The following is a 20,459-nucleotide window of genomic DNA, read 5'->3' as shown; positions in this document are numbered from 1 at the left end:
AAGAGAAAAGAAGGGAAAAGCCCTTTTTTCCTGTCTTCCCCTGCATCAGTATCCTCTGTCTGCTGCCTGGGTCAGCTAGCAGTGGGGGTCCCCTCCTGCCTCCTCGTTACTCTGCAGTGCCTTGGCTTCAAACGGAAAAGAACAGGCAGAGAAGGAAGGGGAAAACCAAGGGAAATAAGATAAAGGAAAAATAAAATATTGCCTTTTTCTTCCCATCATCTCTGCTTGTTCTTCCTTCTCCTTATCTCCTTCCTCATCATTCAGTCAGGTTTTCCATTCCCCTGCCTCCACCCTCAGCGTGGGGAACAAGAACAAAATAACCAGAAAGATGGAGAAGAAGGAAAGACTGAAGGTACTTCAGGAGAGTTTGGGGTGTTTTCTGGCAAGCCTTTGTTGTAGGACTTCTGCCAATATCACCAGTTCTGGTGATTGCTGTGAGTGCTGCCATGTGTGGATGTTCCTCCCAGACCCAGTGGCATTGTTCAGGAGGCAGCACTGGAAAAAGCCTACAACCAACCCCAAAACCAGACAAACTTCCCTGCTGAGTGCGAATAAATCTTCAGTAAATACATTGGAGCTGCCTCTCCCAGTCCTCTGCAACACCCTTCTCTTTCCTCTTCCCCCTGAAAGCAGGACCACTGTGGTGCCAGCAGTGGATATTTTTAGCTAGAAAATACTTTCTGCAGCTCTCAGCACTCCCTCAGGAATGGTGTGATGGTGGGGTTTGTCTGGTTAGCACCAAATGTGACATTGGGGCTTCAGAGATAAAAAACACTTCTAAACAAGTGTTTTTTAGGTTTTGTAGGAGTTTTCACATCTTAATGGGTGGCTTCAGGCCAAGCAGACCTGCCAGAAGGCAGGCAGGTAAACCTGTGCTTTTGATTCCTGTCAATCTGTTTGTATGCAAGGAGTGGAGCTGAAGTGATTAATCAAATTTAGCAGATGTGGGATCAATCCCATTGGTTCTCCAGGCAAAAGTGGGATTTCATCAACAGATAAGCCTAATTTGTATTCATGTTGACTTTCAGCAGTGGTGTCTGAGATAGCTGGAATTGCTCTGATTGCTGATGCCCACACTTCAAGTGCTCTATTTAAATACTAAAATAGGAAATGAACTTCTTTACAAGCACACAGACACTGATAAGATAGAAGGGTTAAGGCATCTCATCAAAGCTATGCAAAGCTCCTCGTGGTAGAAAAGCAAGGAGGATAAAACCAGAGATATGCTTAATCCAGGCTTCAAAAACCAGCCTTAAAAAATAAAATAATAGTAAAATTAATATCCCAGTGCTAGTCACCCAACTGCAGTGCTGTAGAAAGCTGGGAACAGAAAAGTAAGTGCTGGAATATCATAAGAAAAATGGATTTTATGTGGAACCTGCAAGCGAATATCTGGGGTATTTTATGTGCAAGCAGTGGGTGAGGAAAGCAGGGTAGTTTGTGGCACTGAGCAGCCTGACAAGCAAAGCTCCTCTTTGCCTGTGCTACTCATCTGCTTTGACTTCAAGGCAGCTGAGGGTTTTTTCAGACACTGTGGATGGGTTTCATTCCCCCAGCTTTGCTCGTCTAAGTTTGGTGTCTCATTTGAGAGGGAGGCACCTGCCAAGTAAAAGTAAATAACTCCCTTAGGCAGCATATTGACTTCAGCTAAAGAATAGTCAAGTGCCATCAATCTTCTCCTTTGTTAGCAGACTAGTGCAAATTTTGGAATTTTCTATCCACTTGGTCTTGATTCCTCCCCAAGCAGATTTTTAAATTTATTTTTAAGGATAACGCATATTCTGAAGCTAAACAAACAGCGCTGACATTCTGGTAAATTGAAATGTTTCCCTGAAGTTTGCTGAACTGTCCTGACACATTTCTGCTCAAATTGGTCGGAGCTGAAATGCTGTTTCACAGATGATACATTTTGTGTGTTGTATTTGATCAGGGGATTGAGGACTTCTCCTGTTTACCAAATAACCACAGGATGAGCTGAGCTGGGAGGGATCCACAGGGATGATCCAGCCCAGCTCCTGGCCCTGCCCAGACACCCCAATAACCCCACCCTGGGCATCCCTGGCAGCGCTGTCCAAACGCTCCTGGAGCTCTGGCAGCCTCGGGGCCGTGCCCATTCCCTGGGGAGCCTGGGCAGTGCCCAGCACCCTCTGGGGGAAGAACCTTTCCTAAAATCCAACCTAACCCTGCCCTGGCACAGCTCCAGCCGTTCCCTGGGTGCTGTCCCTGGTCACAGAGAGCAGAGATCGGAGCTGCCCCTCAGGAGCAGCTGCAGACCTTTTAACTCCCTGTTTGTGTAATTCCATCCACAGACACGAAACAATCCTTTTCCCAAACAGCAAAAAAGTTTAAATGTGTTAAAATGCTCAAGGTTTTGGAATCTGGCTCTGAGCAGTGGAGGAGCAGAAGGAAAGCACAAGCAGGGGGTGGCCCAGAGTGCCCAGAGAGTGGTGGGAGAACAAACCCTAAGGAAACCTGCTGGGTCCTGGCTGTTCACATGGGAGCAGGAGAACCCCTCGAGTCCGAGGCTCCAAGGGGCAGCTCCAAGAACTCAGCAATTCCCAGATAATTCCCCCACCCAGCCACAACCTCTGCTCCGTTCTCTTTCCACAGTGTTGATGAAATACAGCTTTCCATGTCATTGTTTCCCCAGGTTTCCTCTGAATAACAACTTGAGTGTAAAACACCAAAACCAAGAGTGCCACGGCACACAGAATTCCCCAGCTTTATTTGTGACAGAAGATCCATTCCCATCCTTCAGAGAGCTGGGACTGAACTGTGTCCTACAAGCAAATCGTGGAGCCAGCAAGTATTGAGCATATTTTATGATCCCTAAATGTACTTCTTGCCCGGGCCCCAAAAAACAATTTAAATTATGAATATTTGCTTATTACTGATTATTAATGCATGGAAAGTGCTGTATATGACTAATGCATTCTTCCAGCCTACCTCATTTCTCAGTTTTCCCTCAGCTCTCCTCATTGAAATTCCGAGTGAAGTGAATCACATATGTTTATGCACATTCACTGCGGTGCTTGGGGATCCTCAGCCCAGGCTGGGGGAATAGCACCTCTCTCTGGCAAAGCAAAACGAGGCCCAATTCTCATTTATTAAAATGCTTCCATCAAAAGGAATTTTTTGTAAAATAAGTTTTCCACGAGGGTCCCGAGTCTGAATTCGCTGAAGGCACGAAGACAGACGTTTGTGACGAGATCAGTGTCTAGACTTGCAAATTTGTTTTATTTAATATATGAATTGTTCCTTTCTTCTCCTTCGTTTCCTCGGTGGATATGAGGGGATAGAAGGGAGAAGTGAGATGAAGAAAACTCCTGTTGCATGCACTGACGAGGTGATGCCCATGAAAACAGCTGAAATCTGTGCCGGACTCCACGGGGAGGGAGTTTGGAGCATAAAGCTCGGGTTTTGTTGTGTTTCATTCCTACACTGAGCTAAAACCCACACCACATGCCAGGGAAAGTCCTTTATTCCACAAAAACCAAACTGTTGTCCTTTGGAGAAGTGGCATTGCTCCCAAAACCCCATTTCTCCAGACTTTGACCCAAAGAAGGAGGTTAAGTGCCCAAGAGAGCACCTGAAGGTGAACTGGTGGCTATCAAGTGAGGAGGGAGCAGGAAAACCAGCCAGGATGAGCCAACTTTGAGATTTCCATTGGATTCCTGCAGCTGATGACCTCAAATTCCCTCTCTAAGGTGCCAGCAGCATGGCCCATGGATAAATCCCAGTACTCAGGGGCTGAGCCCTGTCAATAAGAGTGGAATGGAGTTATTTCCGAATATTTTGAGGGAAAACAATCAATGGAGAGGGCTGGGAACATAAACAGATCTGGAACTGGTATGTCCAGGATTACCTCACCATCTAATGTGAAAAAGTGATTATTTTGGCATTTTCTGCAGGACTTACATGTCTTCATGTGCAATATGATTACAATAATGACTTACGTGACTTCAAGTGCAATAAAGTATTTTACAGAAATGAGAGCAGCCAAGCTGCTGAAGAGCTGAGCAATGGTGGGTTTGAGCCACAGAAAGGATGGAAAAGACAAGTGGGTCTGGAGGAAACTCTGCCCTGAAAAGGGGACTGAGGGCTGAGGACATTCACTGCTGAACCCTGGCAAGAAAATTTCCCTTCAAAGAACTGTAAGATATTTTTCAGATAGCAGGGACCCAAATACTGCAGCTTTGTAAACTTAAAAATGACCTCAAGAACTCAGGGAAATCTAATTAAAAATATTTAATTGTGCATTTGTTAATATGGATAATCTATTAATTAGTGTTCCTATTTAGCACACATCTTTGTAGCCTTACAAACTGAATGTAATATAGAGCAGAGTTCTCCTGTCTTATCAAGAGTTCAGCTGATCAGGGAGAGTGGTTACCACATATTCAGCACAATCAGGAATGAACTATTATCAGGAGTGAAAGGAAAACAAGTGAAAAAGAAGGAATATTCTTCCCCCTTTGGGTGGCATAGGTCTGGTTTCACTACTGCTTTAACAAGAGATTAAATTCATCTAAATAATTTAAAAGAAGCTGCGTGATCTGACTTACGTAGGAATGAGCCCATCACAGTTTGGCTGCCAGAACTGGAAGAGATTGGTATTTCCTTTTTCTAGCAACTATAACCCCACCAAATATTTTTAAAAAAGGCCTATAAAGGAACCCATAAAGGTTATAATTGCAGCACGATAAAAAGGGAATAGAAATAAGGGTTTGTCAGGGTTTAATCATATCTGTGGAGAAAGGCAGACCGCGTTCCCTCTCTTTTTATGTGTAATTTCAGCACTTTAATTAGCCATGTACTTTACAGCCACACAAACCCTTCTTTCATTGTTTTCTGTCAGAGAGACCTCCTGACTCACACTGATTTATTTCCCCTCCTTTTGAAGCACGGCATCAGCCAGTTTGTCATTTAATAATCAAACAGCCTCCTAAAGTCCCCTTTGCACCAGTGGCCACGCTGGCACTGGCGTTGTGCACGCAGGGAGTTTAAACACTGTCTCCCTCTGTAAATCCTGCTCCTGCTGTTTGCTCCTGCCCAGCAGCAGGAGCCTTCTGGGATGCTCAGGAATTATTGTTAGTAAATTAAAACAGCAGCACAAGTAAATACTGGACAGAGCGTGTAAATATTTTTTTAATCAGTAAATCAGGTGGGGAATAGCAGAGTAGTGGAACCTCAAGATCCAGGCTTAGCTCAGCCTCTGGAATAGGCCACACAATCAAAATACAATCGAAAGACAAATAAAGATTTGATTAAACACTGGTTAGAAAAGTATTTTTCATAGTGAATGGTAAAAATGGAAATAAAATTGCCACTACTAAAGGTGGGGAAAGTCGTTGGGAAGCTCTTTATGGCCATGGGATTGACTGCTCACCCAAATGTTTCTGTTCCATTGCCAGCACCTATGTAAAATTCTCAGATCTGCACCTTCTTTCATAAATACTCCCGTGATTTTTCTCTATTGTACATTCCTGCAGCATGGCATAGGGAAATAGTTATTTTATCACAGTTTGGGATAACGTTTTAGAGAATTTTCTTCATTTGAAGTCTGATGGAACCCAGAGTAACCTCCTGGAGCAACTGGTCCTGTGTGCAAAATCTGGTGTTCAGTTGCCAGAGCTTTAAGAATTACTGATTATAGATTTCCAAGGCTGACAACAGAATGTGACAAAAGAGGGTTGCTGTTATACTCGTGAACTGAAAGAGATGCTGAGAAGGACTCCCAGACATTCCCAGCCCTTCTTAAAGACACTGCTGCCCATCTCATCCATCTGTCTCCATTTGTGTATGGAAATATCCTCAGGGCTCTATGTTGCATATAATATCCATCATTTCTGCCAGTAAGACTCTTTGATTTTAATACTTCACTATTTAATTGCCATTAGTGTGGAATCATAGGATTATGGCATAGACTGAGCTGGAAGGGACCCACAGGAATCATGGAATCCAACCCCCTGGGGATTGTCCACCCCAACAATCCCACCCTGTGCCTGAGAGCGTTGAAATATAACAACAGAGATGGTTCCTGGCAGCTCAGAAATAAGGAATTAGTCCTCACCAAACCCCTCAGCACCCACACCAGTTGGTGTGGGCATGTCCCAGGTGCTGGGCCAGCAGCTAAATCCTGCCTAAACGGGAGCGACAGGGCGGGGAGGCTGATTGTGCCGGGGGTTATTGTACAACCTGTACAGCTGCAGAGCAATTATGCCTCAGCCTGGGGGCACATCCTGCTTCCCTGAGCCTCCAGGGCTGTGTCCTCGTGAAGCTGATTCCCTCCAGCTCCGTGGCTTGCCATGAATTAAGGGCTGATGAGCACAAACATATGGATCACACATTTACCCGCGTGGGCTCGCTCCGGCTCTGCGCTCATCCCGCTTTGCACCCCCAGAACTCCACTAAAGACAAAGAGGCCTCTGGCATCCAAGTTTTCCATCAATGAGCGGCCCAAAGCAAACCTGAGCCAGCTGTGTTTCAATGAGCTTTAAATGATATTAAAATGGAGAAATCACACGGCCCAGTGGCCGCTTGCTGCCCGTACCTTTTGTTCTGGAGCAGAACTTCCGAGCCCTTTTTCCAGGAAACAACAGCTCTGGGAGAAGCACTGGGTTTACAACCAATTGTAACTTCCCCTCCAACTTGAACAACAGACAGCTTCTTCACGGGATTTCTGGAAAAATCGGGGGCTGCAGCTAAAAGGAGAGAAGGAAGAAGAGACATTACTAAACTTGCCAAAGTCTTCTCTCGGTGAATTCAATAATTGCTTCGGTTTTGAGATTTCTGCAAAAGTAAATCTAAATCTAACATTAAAAATGTATCTAAATACCAAAGAATTCTAATTCTGTTTCCAAAGCTCTCTATCTAGAACTGTGTGCTCTGACAAACTTTCCTGAGGAAATCTGGAGACTGGGAGAACTGGTCTATCTGTGATGGAAGACAAGATTCCCGAGCAGGATAAACTTCACACTCCTGATCCAGCCACATATATTCATCTGCAGAGAGTATTCTGTCACAAGCACAGCTCTACTCTGGCTTTCTTTTCATAAACCTACTCTGTTTTCTGAAAATAGGTTTATTTTTCCAGCAGTCTATGTGAAAATTCAATCTTGGAGAAGGAGAAAACACAAGACATCGAGTGCTCCTAAAGTCTGTGTTTTACTGGGTTCACTGATATTTGGCTCTTGAGCAAACTTTACATTTTGAAATCTAGAACAGAATACTTTTATAATATATGAGCAAATTCCATTCATGTCCATCTCTGGTTATCATTAATGAGATTCCTTTTTCCATGTTATTTATGTCCATATTTGCCGTATGCTCTTTGTTTATAGCTCAAACTCTTTCCCCTGCTTTCTGAAATCACTTTGAAAACCTGCAGAATAACTATTAATAACTCAAACAAAGCGAGAAACAGCATTCATTAAACTGGTGTATATGTGGTAATGAAAAAAGGCCACACATGGATTAGATTCTTCCTCCGAACAAGCCATGAAATGAGACTAAAAAAAACCACATTTCCATGTGGGTGAAAAGCAAAGAAATATCAGGTTTGAACTGCCAGGTGGGATTTCATCTCTTCTTTTCTTAAATTCAATTTATTTTCAACGAGTGTCCTTTTTACTGGGTTCTCGCTCATTTTAGTGACATTTACTCACCGATCACCCTCAGCTCAGCATTGGCATAAATCGCGTCATATTTATTTTCTGCCACGCACTGATAGAGGCCAGAGTCTGACAGATTCAGCATGGGGATGAGGAGAGTCCCATTTTCTATTTGAATTCTTTCCTGATAAGAGGAAAACAAGGAAAACGTTGGCAGAGCTGATGAGGGAACAAAGAAAAGGTTTTTTAGCATCACACTGGTGCACCTGATCACAATTCAGAAGCAGAAATGTTATTTTCTTGGGAGCAATGAGGATGGATACATCAGAAATAGGATGTGCACCTCGCTGTGTGGTGGTGGTGGTCGTATTTTCAGCCCTCTGAGCTCTTCCAGCTTTTCAGGAAATCCAGGCACATGTTGCAGTAGTGGCTCTGGGCAGGTTTGTCCAGGTTTTCCAGGTGTTTCCCTGCACTGCTGAGCTGGGAATCTGTGGTTATCCTTCACCATGAAGGTGGCACAGAAGGAGCTACCTAAAGGGATGCTCCACACTGGCAGCCTGGGGCATCTTCCACCTGGATCCTGAGAAGCAGCACCTCATCCCTGGCTGGTGAAACATCATTCCATCATCCCATCCGATAAATGTGATCAGCAAAGCTCCACAGGAGACAGAGGTGCTCCAATAACAGGAACCTTTCGAGCAGCATCACAGCAAGAGTCACAGAAAAATGAGCCACTGGAAAAGCTCCACTGAAAGCCAACACTTAAATTCCAATTGGAAAGCCCCAGGCAGCTGCTCAGACACAGGGAGAGCATTCTCCTCCAGGCTTGGATTTCTACACTCACCAACTTCCTTCAGCTATTCTGCTGAAGCAGGGGAAGCTGCACAGTGGGTATATTTGGACCAGAGCTTGGAATCTGGTGTATTGAAAGAAGTTTTACTTGCTCTGTTTCAGGAAACAGAAAAAAGCCTTTTTCATGCTGCAATCGTAACTTAAAGCTAAATATCTTGTGATTTTACAATTACTACTCTCTGGAGACAATAATAGCTGCACTGCAAAGTGTAGCACTGAGGAGGAGAGAAAAAAGCATTCCCCAAAGAAGATGAGTTTGGAAGATACCCACAGGGAATATAAATCCTGTCACCAAGTGCAAGCCTGAACAACAGATACCACTGGTAGGATGCTGCTGCTCATTCAGTCTGGCTCTCCTGCCTCGGGAGCAGGAATTGAAGAGTTTGGAGCACATTGTTAGGGGATGCACTCCAGTGTTTGATGAACAGCCACAAGTGTCTCAAATGTATTTGTGAAGTGCTAAACATCTTAAACATCTGTCATAAAATCCCAGAATGGTTTGGGTTGGAGGGATCCTCAAGTTCATCCCATTTCACCTGGTGCCATGGTCAGGGACACCTTCCACTGTCCCAGGCTGCTCCAAGCCCTGTCCAACCTGGCCTTGGACACTTCCAGGGATCCAGGGGCAGACACAGCTGCTCTGGGCACCCTGTGCCAGGGCCTGCCCACCCTCACAGGGAACAATTCCTTTCCAGTATCCCATCTAGCTCTGCCCCTGTCAGTTTGAAGCCATTCCCCTTGTCCTGTCACTCCAGAGCCTTGTAAATACCCTCTCTCCATCTTTCTTTCCAGCACAGGAAAGCCACAATGAGGTCACCCCAAAGCTTCTCCTCTCCAGGCTGAACAATCCCAGCTCTCCCAGCCTTTCCTCCCTCTCCATCCCTCTGCTCATCCTGGTGCCTCCTCTGGGCTCTCTCCAGCAGCTCCAGGTCCTCCCTGTGCTGGGCCCCAGGGCTGGAGCAGCTCTGCAGGTGGGGTCTCACCTGAGCACAGGGGTGCAGGGGCAGAATCCCCCCTTTCCTGCTGGGATCAGCCCGGGGCACAGGGGGTTCTGAAGGCTGTCACCCACATCCAGGGCACATTTTCCAACACCCCAGCTTTTCTTTGGAGGTCTCCCAACCACAAAGTGACCCAGCCCAAGCTTGTTTAGCTTGGAAATGTAATGAGAGCACAGCCTGGGGCTGCATGGCTGGTGTGTGGCAAACTAATTAACAACATTACTTAGCCACTGATAATTTTTTTCGAGGCTCTCACTACAGATATCTTTTGCATACTCAGTTTTACCTCCAGGCTGTTTGCTATCCTCTCAATGCATTCTATTTTTACAAACATCCTTTGAATACAAAACCCCTCTCTGAAGCGAGGCTCGTGTTCCATACTTATCCCAAATTCCCCACCGTTCTCTGCCGGCTCTTTTGAGCTGCCCAGACAAAGGGAAGAATAAAGCACGCCGTGTACACGAGCAGGAATAATGCTGGGATGACCAGCCAGGTGGTCAGGCAGAGAGGTTTGACAAAGAGGAGACAATCAGAATCGGCCCCAGGGTGAAAAGCATCTGGATGTTATTCTTCCTGGGAGAATTCCGACACGCAGGGTGCTGCGACAAACTGAATATTTTATTACATCTCCCTTGTACTTTCCCCTCCAAAGTGTCCATTCTGTCCATTGAGCAATAGCATCCAGCATTTTGTTGCCTGAAGAACTGCAGTTACAGCACACTGTAAGTGCTGTGAAAATGCTGGTTGAAAATGTGTCTGTCGAGCATTTCATTCCTCTTTATTGAAACGGTGCAATTGAAGAGTGACAGACTTCAAATATTGCTGCCTTCAGAGTGAGAGAGACAAGATAATCTTGCTCAGAAAGAGGTGACAATGAGTGCAATGAGCAGGTTCAGAAAAACTGCAATCCAGATAAATTCTGGCTGTTTTCTCCAGATGCAGGTTGGGTCTGTTAAGGACTGATCCAGCAGAAAATTATAGGGAAGATTGGATCCCACTCCAACTTCTTTAAATAAATACAACTAAATCAAATAAATGCTGGTTCTGCAGCCCAGCAGGTGCTAATTTAGCCCATATGTTTTGGAAATTCTTCTGTATGTGCTCTTGCTAGACACGAATGAATCACAGTATTATTTTTTTCCATCCAAGTGCAAATGCCTTGAGGATGAACCAGCCCCAGAGATGCTGGATGGAGGCTTGATTAAAAAATAATGGAAAAACTTGGCCTCAGCAGAATGCAAAGAGTCTCTTGTCACACCTTCTCCGTGAGGGTGCCAACAACTGGAGGCTGGAGGATGGATGTGCCAGAGCTTGGCAACCACAGGAATGCAGGGATTGTGCCTGGAAGCTGGGTTCTCAAAGACCTGGCTGGTGAAGGCTCTGCTCGTGGTTCTCAAGCCTTTAAGCTCCAAACTTCCCCTCTCCTCCCACACTCCTACTTCCCTTTCCACTTGGTCATTCAAGTGACATTTTGCACTTATCCATCTTTCCCTTATACCTTTCCATGGCTTTCCTCGGTCTATTCTCCCTCTGCAAAGCACAGAAATCATCCAGCTCAAAATCAGCTGATTTTCAGAGCTGACATTAATTAAGGTAAAAGATTAACTCAGCAGGAGAGCAGCCACTCTGCACGAGACCAAAGGCCCACCCAGCTACTGAATAAGAACAGAAACAGAAGAAAAGTGCAATTCAACGCTGATCATTTTGCAATTCCAGCTCTGCAATCCTCTTCTAGTCCTTTGGCATCCTACCAGCTCCCCAAACTGCAGATTATGTCTACAAATGCATTTGGTGTTTCTTTCACCAAACAGAACTCATATTTTTAAGCCCTTCTATACCTACAGCCATGTCTTGAAGCAATTAGATATTTCACATGAAGAAATTGGTGTTTCTCTCTCTCTAAACTGCAATTTCATACATTTCCAGTAAAGACAAAGTCCAAAAACTGAGGCTCTGCGTTGCAAAGAGTTTGTGGTATTATGTTTATTTTGATATATGAATCTTTACCTATTTTTTCTTGAAACTAATCTACTGTGAATTGAATTTTATGACTAAATCATGAAAAAAAAAAGAGTGAATAATCAAAGAAGACAACAGGAATCTTACCTCTGACACGAGGGGCTGGCCATTTTTTAACCAGCTGTAGGAAGGGCTTGGTTTTCCTCTTGCCTTACATTCCCAAAATAAACTGTCATAGAGAGACAGAAAGGCATTTTGGATTTTTTTATCCCATTCAGGGGGTGCTGAAAAGAATATGCAAAGCATTTTAAGCAGGAGAAAAGTGATTTTGCTTGAGGTATGCTGCCATTAATTAATGAACTGAGCAGGGCTAATTAATATCTGTTCAACACATTTTTATTATGCTGCAAGTGAATTCTGTACAACAATTTCCTGGCATTAAGCTTCAGGACAAGCTTGGAAAAATAACAGAAATCAAGTGGTTAGTGGGTAGGCAGTTTGGTTAAGATTTTATCCATTTTTATGGCCAAAATGTGCAGGAACAGTGATTTTTAGATTCCTGAAATTCAGGATATGCTTGATAAGCACCAGGACCCCTAATTTCTGCAAAGCCTTCCTCTAAAGAAATTCACTGAGGTGTAAAAGCAGAATTTGCAGGAATCACACAGGAGCTCTGTAGACAACTGAGACTCCAGGACTGAGCTGAGCAGGGATTCTCCTGGGGAAGGCTGACATTGAGAGCAGTTGTCAGGATGGAGGTGAAGGTGAGACCTGGGGAGAATAAATAACACCTCATTCCATGGGCAGGGACACCTCCCACTGTCCCAGGCTGCTCCAAGCCCCAGTGTCCAACCTGACCTTGGGCACTCCAGGGATCCAGGGGCAGCCCCAGCTGCTCTGGGAATTCCATTCCAGGGCCTCCCCACCCTCACAGGGAAGAATTCCTGCCCAATATCCTGTCTATCCCTGCCCTGTGGCAGTGGGAAGCCATTCCCTCTGTCCTGTCCCTCCATCCCTTATCCAAAGTCCCCTCTCCAGTTCCCCTGGAGCCCCTTTAGGTGCTCTAAGATTCTATAAGGACGGAGTTCACCCTGCTTAAAAATGCTTCTAATTACATGTAATTTTTACTGCTCTCAGAGCCTGAAGCACAGGCTGGAGGGATCACACACAAAGCAGCGTCCAGGAAAGAGTCCCTGTTTCTTGGAGACAACTTTCCTCCAGAGCAAAACCCCCAGAGAACAGAAAAGGAGCAAGAGGAAATCAATTACAGAGATAATTTACCAGCACACTACTAATATGGCAAAAAAACCTCATGCCAAGGCTTCCTGAGCGCTGTTTATACATTTCACTATGAGCTGCTATTAATTAATGTACAAAGCACAGTTAATAAGCACATTGTTTTAGATTGAATTAACTGATCATAATTTTATAATTGCCTGTGCTGTTATCAATCACGTCCAGGTAATCTACTGAACTTAATTTTAATGAAACTGCTTGATTGACGTGGTGAAAAAAAATTAGTGTGCAATGAGAGCAACAACTACCCCCTGAAAGCAAGGAAATAATGAAATATTTAAACTAGCAGCAGACTGTTTTATTCCTGGCATATATCTTGATATTAGCCATGGCTGCAGGAGCCTGGTAGCTTATCAGCAAAGCCTGCATCTCTTCATTAGAAGAGATTTACTTAAATAAAAAAAAAGCAAAATACTTGCCAGAGTCTTCTCAAAAGATGTTAACTGGAGGCTCAGTCTCGCTTGCTGTGATTTTTTTTTCTCCTCACTGTTATGTTTCCTTTTTTTCTTTTTGGCTTTCTCCTTTGAAAGATTTATGAGGTAGAGAAAAGATCTCTCCTCTTATTCCTGTCAAAATATGTTGCTTTCCCTGGGTGTTAACAATTGGACTACAGAGACGTAATTCACCCTGGCTATGAGGGACCATCCCGTGTGCCTGGGACTGCAGGAGATTAATGCACGTGGGAAGTGACAAGGAAAGGGAGAAGAGCTTCCCAGATTATTCTCCACTTTTAGCCAAGCTGGAAGGAGAGGGAGGAATGGGATGAGTTCCCCCTGCTTTGTCCTCATCTGTTTATGGGACAACAGAGCTCAGCTCAAAGAGGAGGTGAAATCACCTTCACTGCCATGAACTGGAGGCTCCTGAATCCTTCCCTGCTCTGCACCTGCTGCTGCACCCTGACTGCCTCTCTGCCTTTAATATTTCACAGAAATGTACTCCCTCTCTGCCTTGTATTAACCTTTCCAACTTCCCACGTTTCCTGTCCGAGCTTTGACGCAAAATATCTTCATTTGCTGAGGCTGTAATTCAGTGAAGGTCACTGAGAGCCCCCAGTCAGTTCTTAATCAGCTTAACCTGACCTGCACTTTCTACCTTCAGCAAGGGGCTAAGAGACTTCATCAGCAAAGCACAACGGAACACCATCCTGTTCCACACTACAAATCAAAATTCAATTAATCTGCTTACCATAGACAAATAATTGACCTCTTGCAATGTTTATTCCTCGAGTGTTTCCTGCCATGCACTCGTAGGAGCCTTCGTCTTCCTGCTGAACGTTGGGGATTTCAAGAACTCCTCTGGCCCTGCTGTGTTGGATTTTCTTTGCCAAGGAGTTTCCATCAGACCTCTTCCAGCTAATACTTGGGACAGGACTAAAGAATTGTATTTATTAGAGAAAAAGAGAGAGCATTGGTTACAGCAGCAGAAAAAGAATGTAAAATCCTTTTTTGGGAGTAGCAATTTTTAAAAAAGAAATAATTTCTAAGCATGACATACAGAGGTTCATATAAGACTGAGATTTTATAACATGTCCAATTTATTCAGGAGCACAGGTCCAAAGTGGGATGAAATCCTCAGTCAATTCTATTATTTTTCCTTAGGCCAATTTGTATTTTCCCCTTAGTAACTCTTACTTGGGGCTCAAACCTGTTTTTAAACCCTGTGACAACGAAGGAACAACTTTGCAAGTCCAAAGAAACACCACAGAAGTCCTGAATTATTGACTGATTCTTCCAGTAAACAAATTCCCTGTAGCACTAAAGGTATTTTCACATGCCAAAATAGGAAATACTGGCCAAGATTTCAAAAGATCTAAAAATACCAGTAAATCTAAATATAAAAAACTGGGAGCCAAGGTAGAGGAGAAACTGAGAACTGAGCGAGGAAAGAACAAAACATTGAGGCTGGAAGGAGATAGGGACAAAAAGGAATATTTCTTTTTTCACGTTTCTGAAGTTTTCTATCATTTTCATTTATATTTGGATCAATGTATCCCATACAACAAAAAACAGTGCAGTGTGAAGGCAGCTATAAATACATCTTGGATTTCTGGTAATATCACAAACCATAGGAGCCTCACTTTCATGATCTATTATGTCACCAAAACACTTTGAAATATTAATAGTCTTGCATTTCACAGTTGTTTGCTCTGTCTGCAAACTGAACTAAGTTGCTTTTTCTAACAAATTCAGGTTGGAGCTTTTTACAGAGGCTTTGGCTAAATGCTGACTTCTTTTCCATTGGAAGTAGCATCAACAGCAATTGAAAACACAACTTTCACGGAAATTAAAAGTCCTTGTTTCCAGTCTCCAAGGTCTCTGCCTGCAGTGCTGACTTACAAAGGATTTATTCCTTTTTAGCAGAGACTGTAACTGCTCACACCTTAAATTATTTAAGTTCAAGTCCTTGTTGATTGAACAATGAAATCAAGTCACAAGTACAGTTTGGATTAATTTCTTAATAATTCAAGAAGTTTGGGCCTGATTTCTGCATTTTGAGTCTGTGTGACGCGCTACAATTTCCCTCTGAGCAAGAAGAACCAGGATTTGGGAGAAATGTGAGTTCTCTGAACAATTTCCTACAAACAGGAGAGCCTGGGACGTGTCAGATATTGGAAACCAGTGAAAGAGCTGCAAAGAACAACAGAGATTTTTTTCTGCTTTTCTCCATTTTGGTTCCAGTTGTAAAAATTCCAGATCTTTCTGGACAACAGCTGCTGTCACCACCGCCTTTATTAACTGTCCTCTGCAATGAGACCAAAAGCTATTTCAGATGTTGTTTAATACCATTCCTTCCCAGGAAATTTATAAGGGTTTGCTTTTCCTGAGTGAATTGTTAAAAGGTGCTGTCTCCTCCAGAAATCTTGGCACAGAATCACAGGATCATTCAGGTTGGAAAAGACCTCCAAGATCATCAAGCCCAACCTTCCCTCCATGCTCACTAATCTGTATCAGGACGTGCCACATCTACTTGTGCTTTGAAGCCTTCCAGGGCTGGTGACTCCACCGCTTCCCTGGGCAGCCCTTCCCAATGTTTATCCACTTTTCCAATGAACCAATTTTTCCTAAATTCCAATCCAAACCACTCCTGGTGCAGTTTGAAGCTGTTGTCCTGTTGCTGGTGGCCTGGGAGAAGAGCCCATCCCCACCCGGCTCAAGCTCCTTCCAGGTGTTTGGAGAGAGCAACAAGGCCTCCCTCGAGTCTTCTCTCCTGCAGACTAATCCTGCACGACAGCATTCCTGCAGGATTTCTCCCCAGCAAGGTAGTTTCAGTTCTTTAGGAAGCCAGACACTTTGAGGTGGTTCAAAGGAGCACAGCTCCAGTGCAGACCGAGTCTGGCTCACGAGTGCCGTGCTGCAGGCAGGAAAACAGCCAGGGGAGCTTCCCAGCCTGGTGTTGGATTGATCCACATGAAGGAGAGCACGGCTGGCTTTGCAAATCCTCCTGCATATTAAATACTGGGTGAGCAGCAGCCTGCAGAACGCCAGGAGCATCGAACTACTTGCTTTAAAGGCATCTCTTCTGGATTTAATTTTATCTTTTTTTGATGTAACAAAGAGATTAAAGGGAACTAACAGCCGTATGGGAGAAGAAAACAATAATTAGATGCATTCTGCCACCTGAAAGCGCTTCATCTCCATATTTCTTATTGTCTCAGCCATTTGTTTTCTCTCAGCACCGACTGTTCATGAACGAGGGATTTCTGTGCTGACACCAAGGCCAGAGGCAGCGCTCGGTGGGAAAAGGCCCCTTCTGTCAACTTGGCAAGTCAGCTTTGCCAAGGTTGGAGCTGAAGGCGCTCCCCCGTTCTCCTTCTCCACACCACAGACTAATAATGACATCCTTGGGGATGTTTCAAGGTAAGCTCTGCTCATTTTTGGCCAAACATGAGGCTGTTTCAAGCTCACTCCTGGTGTCAGCCGAGCAGGACAGAGAAACCTTGGAGTCCATCAGCTTCGCTGTGTTTGAAGACAATAAATAATTAACAGCGCTTTGTTCTCCTGCCAGGGAGCCTTGATTTTATCAGGAGGAGGAATTCCTTTGTCGGGACAGGAGCTCCACCTGAGCTGCAGGTAAAGGAGCAGAATCTGGGAGGATCCATAGCTCAGCCAATTCCATGGGAAGGACCTTCCTAGCGAATATCTGCATTTCTTCATTGATATCTCATTTTTAGAATTCCCAGCACCTTCAGTCACTGTGTTTTCCAGAAAACAGGGTTTTGGGTTGGTTTCACCTTTTTCTGCTGCTAGTTGACATCTTTATAACCAAATCTCTTAACAGTAACTCTTACTCGGGCCATGTGAAACTTTTCAAGGTTAAAAAAAAATAAAACCAGTTTGATTAAATTGGATTTTGGAACAAATAATCTATTTAGAAATTGATGTTTTAAGGAGTGTCCTTGAGGCGTAGGTAAATATATAGAAAACCTGGTCCAATAAATATGGCCTTGTGAATTTTTGTGGAATTATTTTGCACGTTCATATTCCTTGGAAAATCAGGATTTGACATTGCTCCACAGACCAATGCCTGCCCACGTAGGTTTGCGGTGGCCCTGCCCCTCATGGGTCTTTCTGTCACTTAGTCCCTCCCAACAACCAGATTAAAACCATTACTGCTTGGGCCTAAAAGTTTTGGAATACATAAAGAAACAATGAGTGCACTTCCCAAATTTATTACGCTTCATAGACAAAGTCTGGCTTTCTCCTGAGTAAATAAGAAAACAGTGCATAAATATGAGAGTGTCTTAGTACATAAATCTGCAGTTTATATGAAACCTTCAGAGCATCCAGGAGCACTAATTTAATTTATATTCCACCATACAGGCGGCAGAATCACAAAACCATAAGTTACTAACTGGGAAAGAAAAGGAGATGGAAAATATTTTGTGGTTGGTGACAAGTTCTTGTCACAGCGAACGTGAAATTAATTTGTCTGCAGAATTAGAACCCACACCAGGAGGGAGGCTTCACCTTCTTCAGCAAAGATGATGCATTGGGACCGTGCCTCATCTTTTGTCCTGTGCATCTGGGGGCCCTTCAAAGGGAAATTCAATCTGCATTTGGGGTAATGAAGCCCGTGGTTCGTTAGACAAATGAGCCCGAGCTGAGCTTTGAAAGCTGCATCACTGCTGACACCAGGAAGAATTAGGATCCGAGGGGCAGCGTAATTAAAGCATTTAATTTTGGATCCTCCTGATGGATTACCTGAAAACAGCGGTTTTCTGCAAGGTGCTGAGTCTCACTCTCCTGTAGGCACCACCTGAACTGTGTGAGAGGGGATCTGCTCACCCCTGAAAGAACAAATCCTCGGGCCTTGGTTTGATCAGGGATGGGGGCTGAAAACTTCACCTGGAGTGCCACAGGTCATTCCCATCTCTCTGATTTCAGAGTCCCGTAATCGACCCGTTTAAAGCCTCCCACACAAACAACTTGAGAATATACCAGAGGTGAAGCCTGGGATTTTTATGTAAATTTAGTAAAAATAGTTATTTGGAGCCCCCTTGGAACTGTGTGATTATCTACTTATTCCAAGCTTTGCTAGAAAAACCCTTCCCATTAATACATTGAGAGGAACAGGTGGGATCTTCCCATGAAAAACGAATATTCTGGGGTGAAAGAAATCTTGTTTTATATTATTCACATATGCTTTGTACAACCTCAGCTGGCAACAGCCCATCTACAGGGATTCTGAACTGATTATTTCTCTTTCTTTGAGAAGGGAATGAAGAAAAATATAAACCACGGACACAGTTTAATAAATATGTGCACCAGACATGGAAACTACTTTGCTTATTTTTGTTCCAGGGACTATTCTTATTTGTGCAACAGAAAAAGAAAAAAGTTATTTTGAGACAAATCTGCAGAAAGCAGCAGCACAGTATAACTCAACTGACCATAATTCTTCCCCCTGAAAGACAAGGAACAATAATTTGGATATATGGCATGATTAATAGAGCTTGATCCAAACCAGGACTTTTAATACTGGCATAATATTAAACACTGTCATCGTAATGAATATTGGTGCAGAACACAAAGTCTCATCTCTTCTATTAAACTGCCACAGGCTGCAGGATTTGAAATAGTGGAGCCACTATTTCATATTTCAGATTTCCCTCTTTTAAAGGATTAAGTATAAGGTGCAGTTTTTTGTTTAGACTCATCAGAGAGCTGCACTTTTTCTTATATTTCTGTTGCAGCGAGCACTTACTTCCTTTTCGAAATCTTCTCTACTATTGGTGGTGTCTGCTCTACAAAATAAGGTTCAAAGTCAAGGACTAGCCTGAGATCCTTGGTCCACTTGGGATCCATCCCTCCAAACCCTCTTTCCAGGGATAAATTCTGCCATTTGCAACCCTTTATATTCCTCAAAACAAGAAGAATTTCTGGGCCTAGTAGAAGATTTGTAAAAATCCTTAGCGATAATTTGATGTGAAATGCAAAAAGAGCTTTGCAACAGAGCTATGCGGAATGTACCTACCCCAGGGTGTCCCACAGGAGCATATTTTGGGTGACTTTGAGCTCCCCCATGTGAAAAAAAATGCAACTTTAGGACGTTTTAAACTGAGTTTAAAACTCAGCCGCGAGTCGGGCCTCTTGCAGCTGCGTTTGAACTGCGGAAGCGCAGTTTTTGAGGGAGGCCCAATTGGTGTGATTTGCTGTTCCATACAGAAAAGAGATGCTATTTCTCTAAATACCACAAAACTACTTTCATTTAAGACTTTTGCAGACCAAAACCCCAGCGGGTTGCCTATGATCCGCCTTCGGTGTGAAAGATTTCTGTTATTCACAGTGCCCAGGTAGCAGCAGCCGTGGCATTGTCTGAGCCAGCAGCCTAACAGTGTGAATATAGAAAATTATGGATAATGGGGAAGCAGTTCTGAAATCCAAGCGAGATAATAACCACCAGTACTTGTGGCAGATCAGAGGTACAGCTCAACGAATGCTGGGCTGAATTGATTTTAACATAAACAGACAATAGCAGGGGCCAGGGTTTTAGTGGAATTTGGGAATCTGGAGGTGCAGGCGGCCACGCTGCTGCATTTAGATGGTTCTGCCTGCAATTGTAAACAGTTGGAGGCAGGAAACTTCCAGCGTTTCACAATGCCACTAATCACCTGCATGCCTTCAGAAAAATGGACTTATCTAATAAGTTAAGAGTGTTTCACCTGCAATCTCTTTCGCTTGCTTTATTCACATCTGAATGCCAGCTCTGAAATAAAGCTTTCCCACTGATGGACATGTTGGTGAGAAGGTGGTTTAATGCTCTGTTTGGAGAGCAAAAACCTGAATGAAACCTGTGCGGTTCTGTACGAGACATTGAACTTATAGAAATAAAATTTAAGAGGAGAAATTCTGAGAAATTCTCCAGTATCAACACCAAAGAGCCTCTGCTCCCAAACAGCACCTCCAGCACGTGGTGCACTCAGCAGCTTGATAGCAGAGAGCGTGTGGAAAATGGATTTTGGCTGGTGGATCCCTGGTATTTAGGCAGGATAACTCCAGGGGAGTATGGCAGCACTGCTTTCAGCTGCAGTCCTGCCCATGAGGAAGAAAATCTACATTAAAGCTGCATTAACCCTCTCAGCCATTCCTCAGCACTGCATAGAAGGGTGTCCCTGAGGGATCTCATTATCCTTATGTCCTTCCAGTCCCCTTTTTTCTCCTTGTGATGTTCTTAAAATGGCCAAATCTGTGCATCACACTAACACGACCCATCTTTACCTCTTCCCTAAGATGTCACTGCT

At 43.9% G+C, this 20,459-nt stretch overlaps 1 protein-coding gene across 1 annotated transcript in view; it reads right to left on the bottom strand.

The window, feature by feature from the left end:
- The window catches only part of CNTN6 (contactin 6), a 99,806-nt gene that overhangs the window by 26,264 nt on the left and 53,083 nt on the right, over positions 1-20,459 (bottom strand). Inside the window, exons 7-10 of the mRNA XM_069027947.1 lie at positions 13,904-14,088; positions 11,570-11,706; positions 7,668-7,797; positions 6,554-6,704 (exon numbers count right to left, since the gene is read on the bottom strand). Coding sequence (XP_068884048.1) covers positions 6,554-6,704; positions 7,668-7,797; positions 11,570-11,706; positions 13,904-14,088 — 603 coding nt within the window. The remainder of the gene's footprint in view (positions 1-6,553; positions 6,705-7,667; positions 7,798-11,569; positions 11,707-13,903; positions 14,089-20,459) is intronic.

This window comes from Aphelocoma coerulescens, chromosome 12 (genome assembly GCF_041296385.1).
Source record: "Aphelocoma coerulescens isolate FSJ_1873_10779 chromosome 12, UR_Acoe_1.0, whole genome shotgun sequence".
Classification (NCBI taxonomy): domain Eukaryota; kingdom Metazoa; phylum Chordata; class Aves; order Passeriformes; family Corvidae; genus Aphelocoma; species Aphelocoma coerulescens.
Note: the sequence above shows the minus strand (reverse complement) of the source record. Positions and strands in the feature narration are given on the sequence as shown.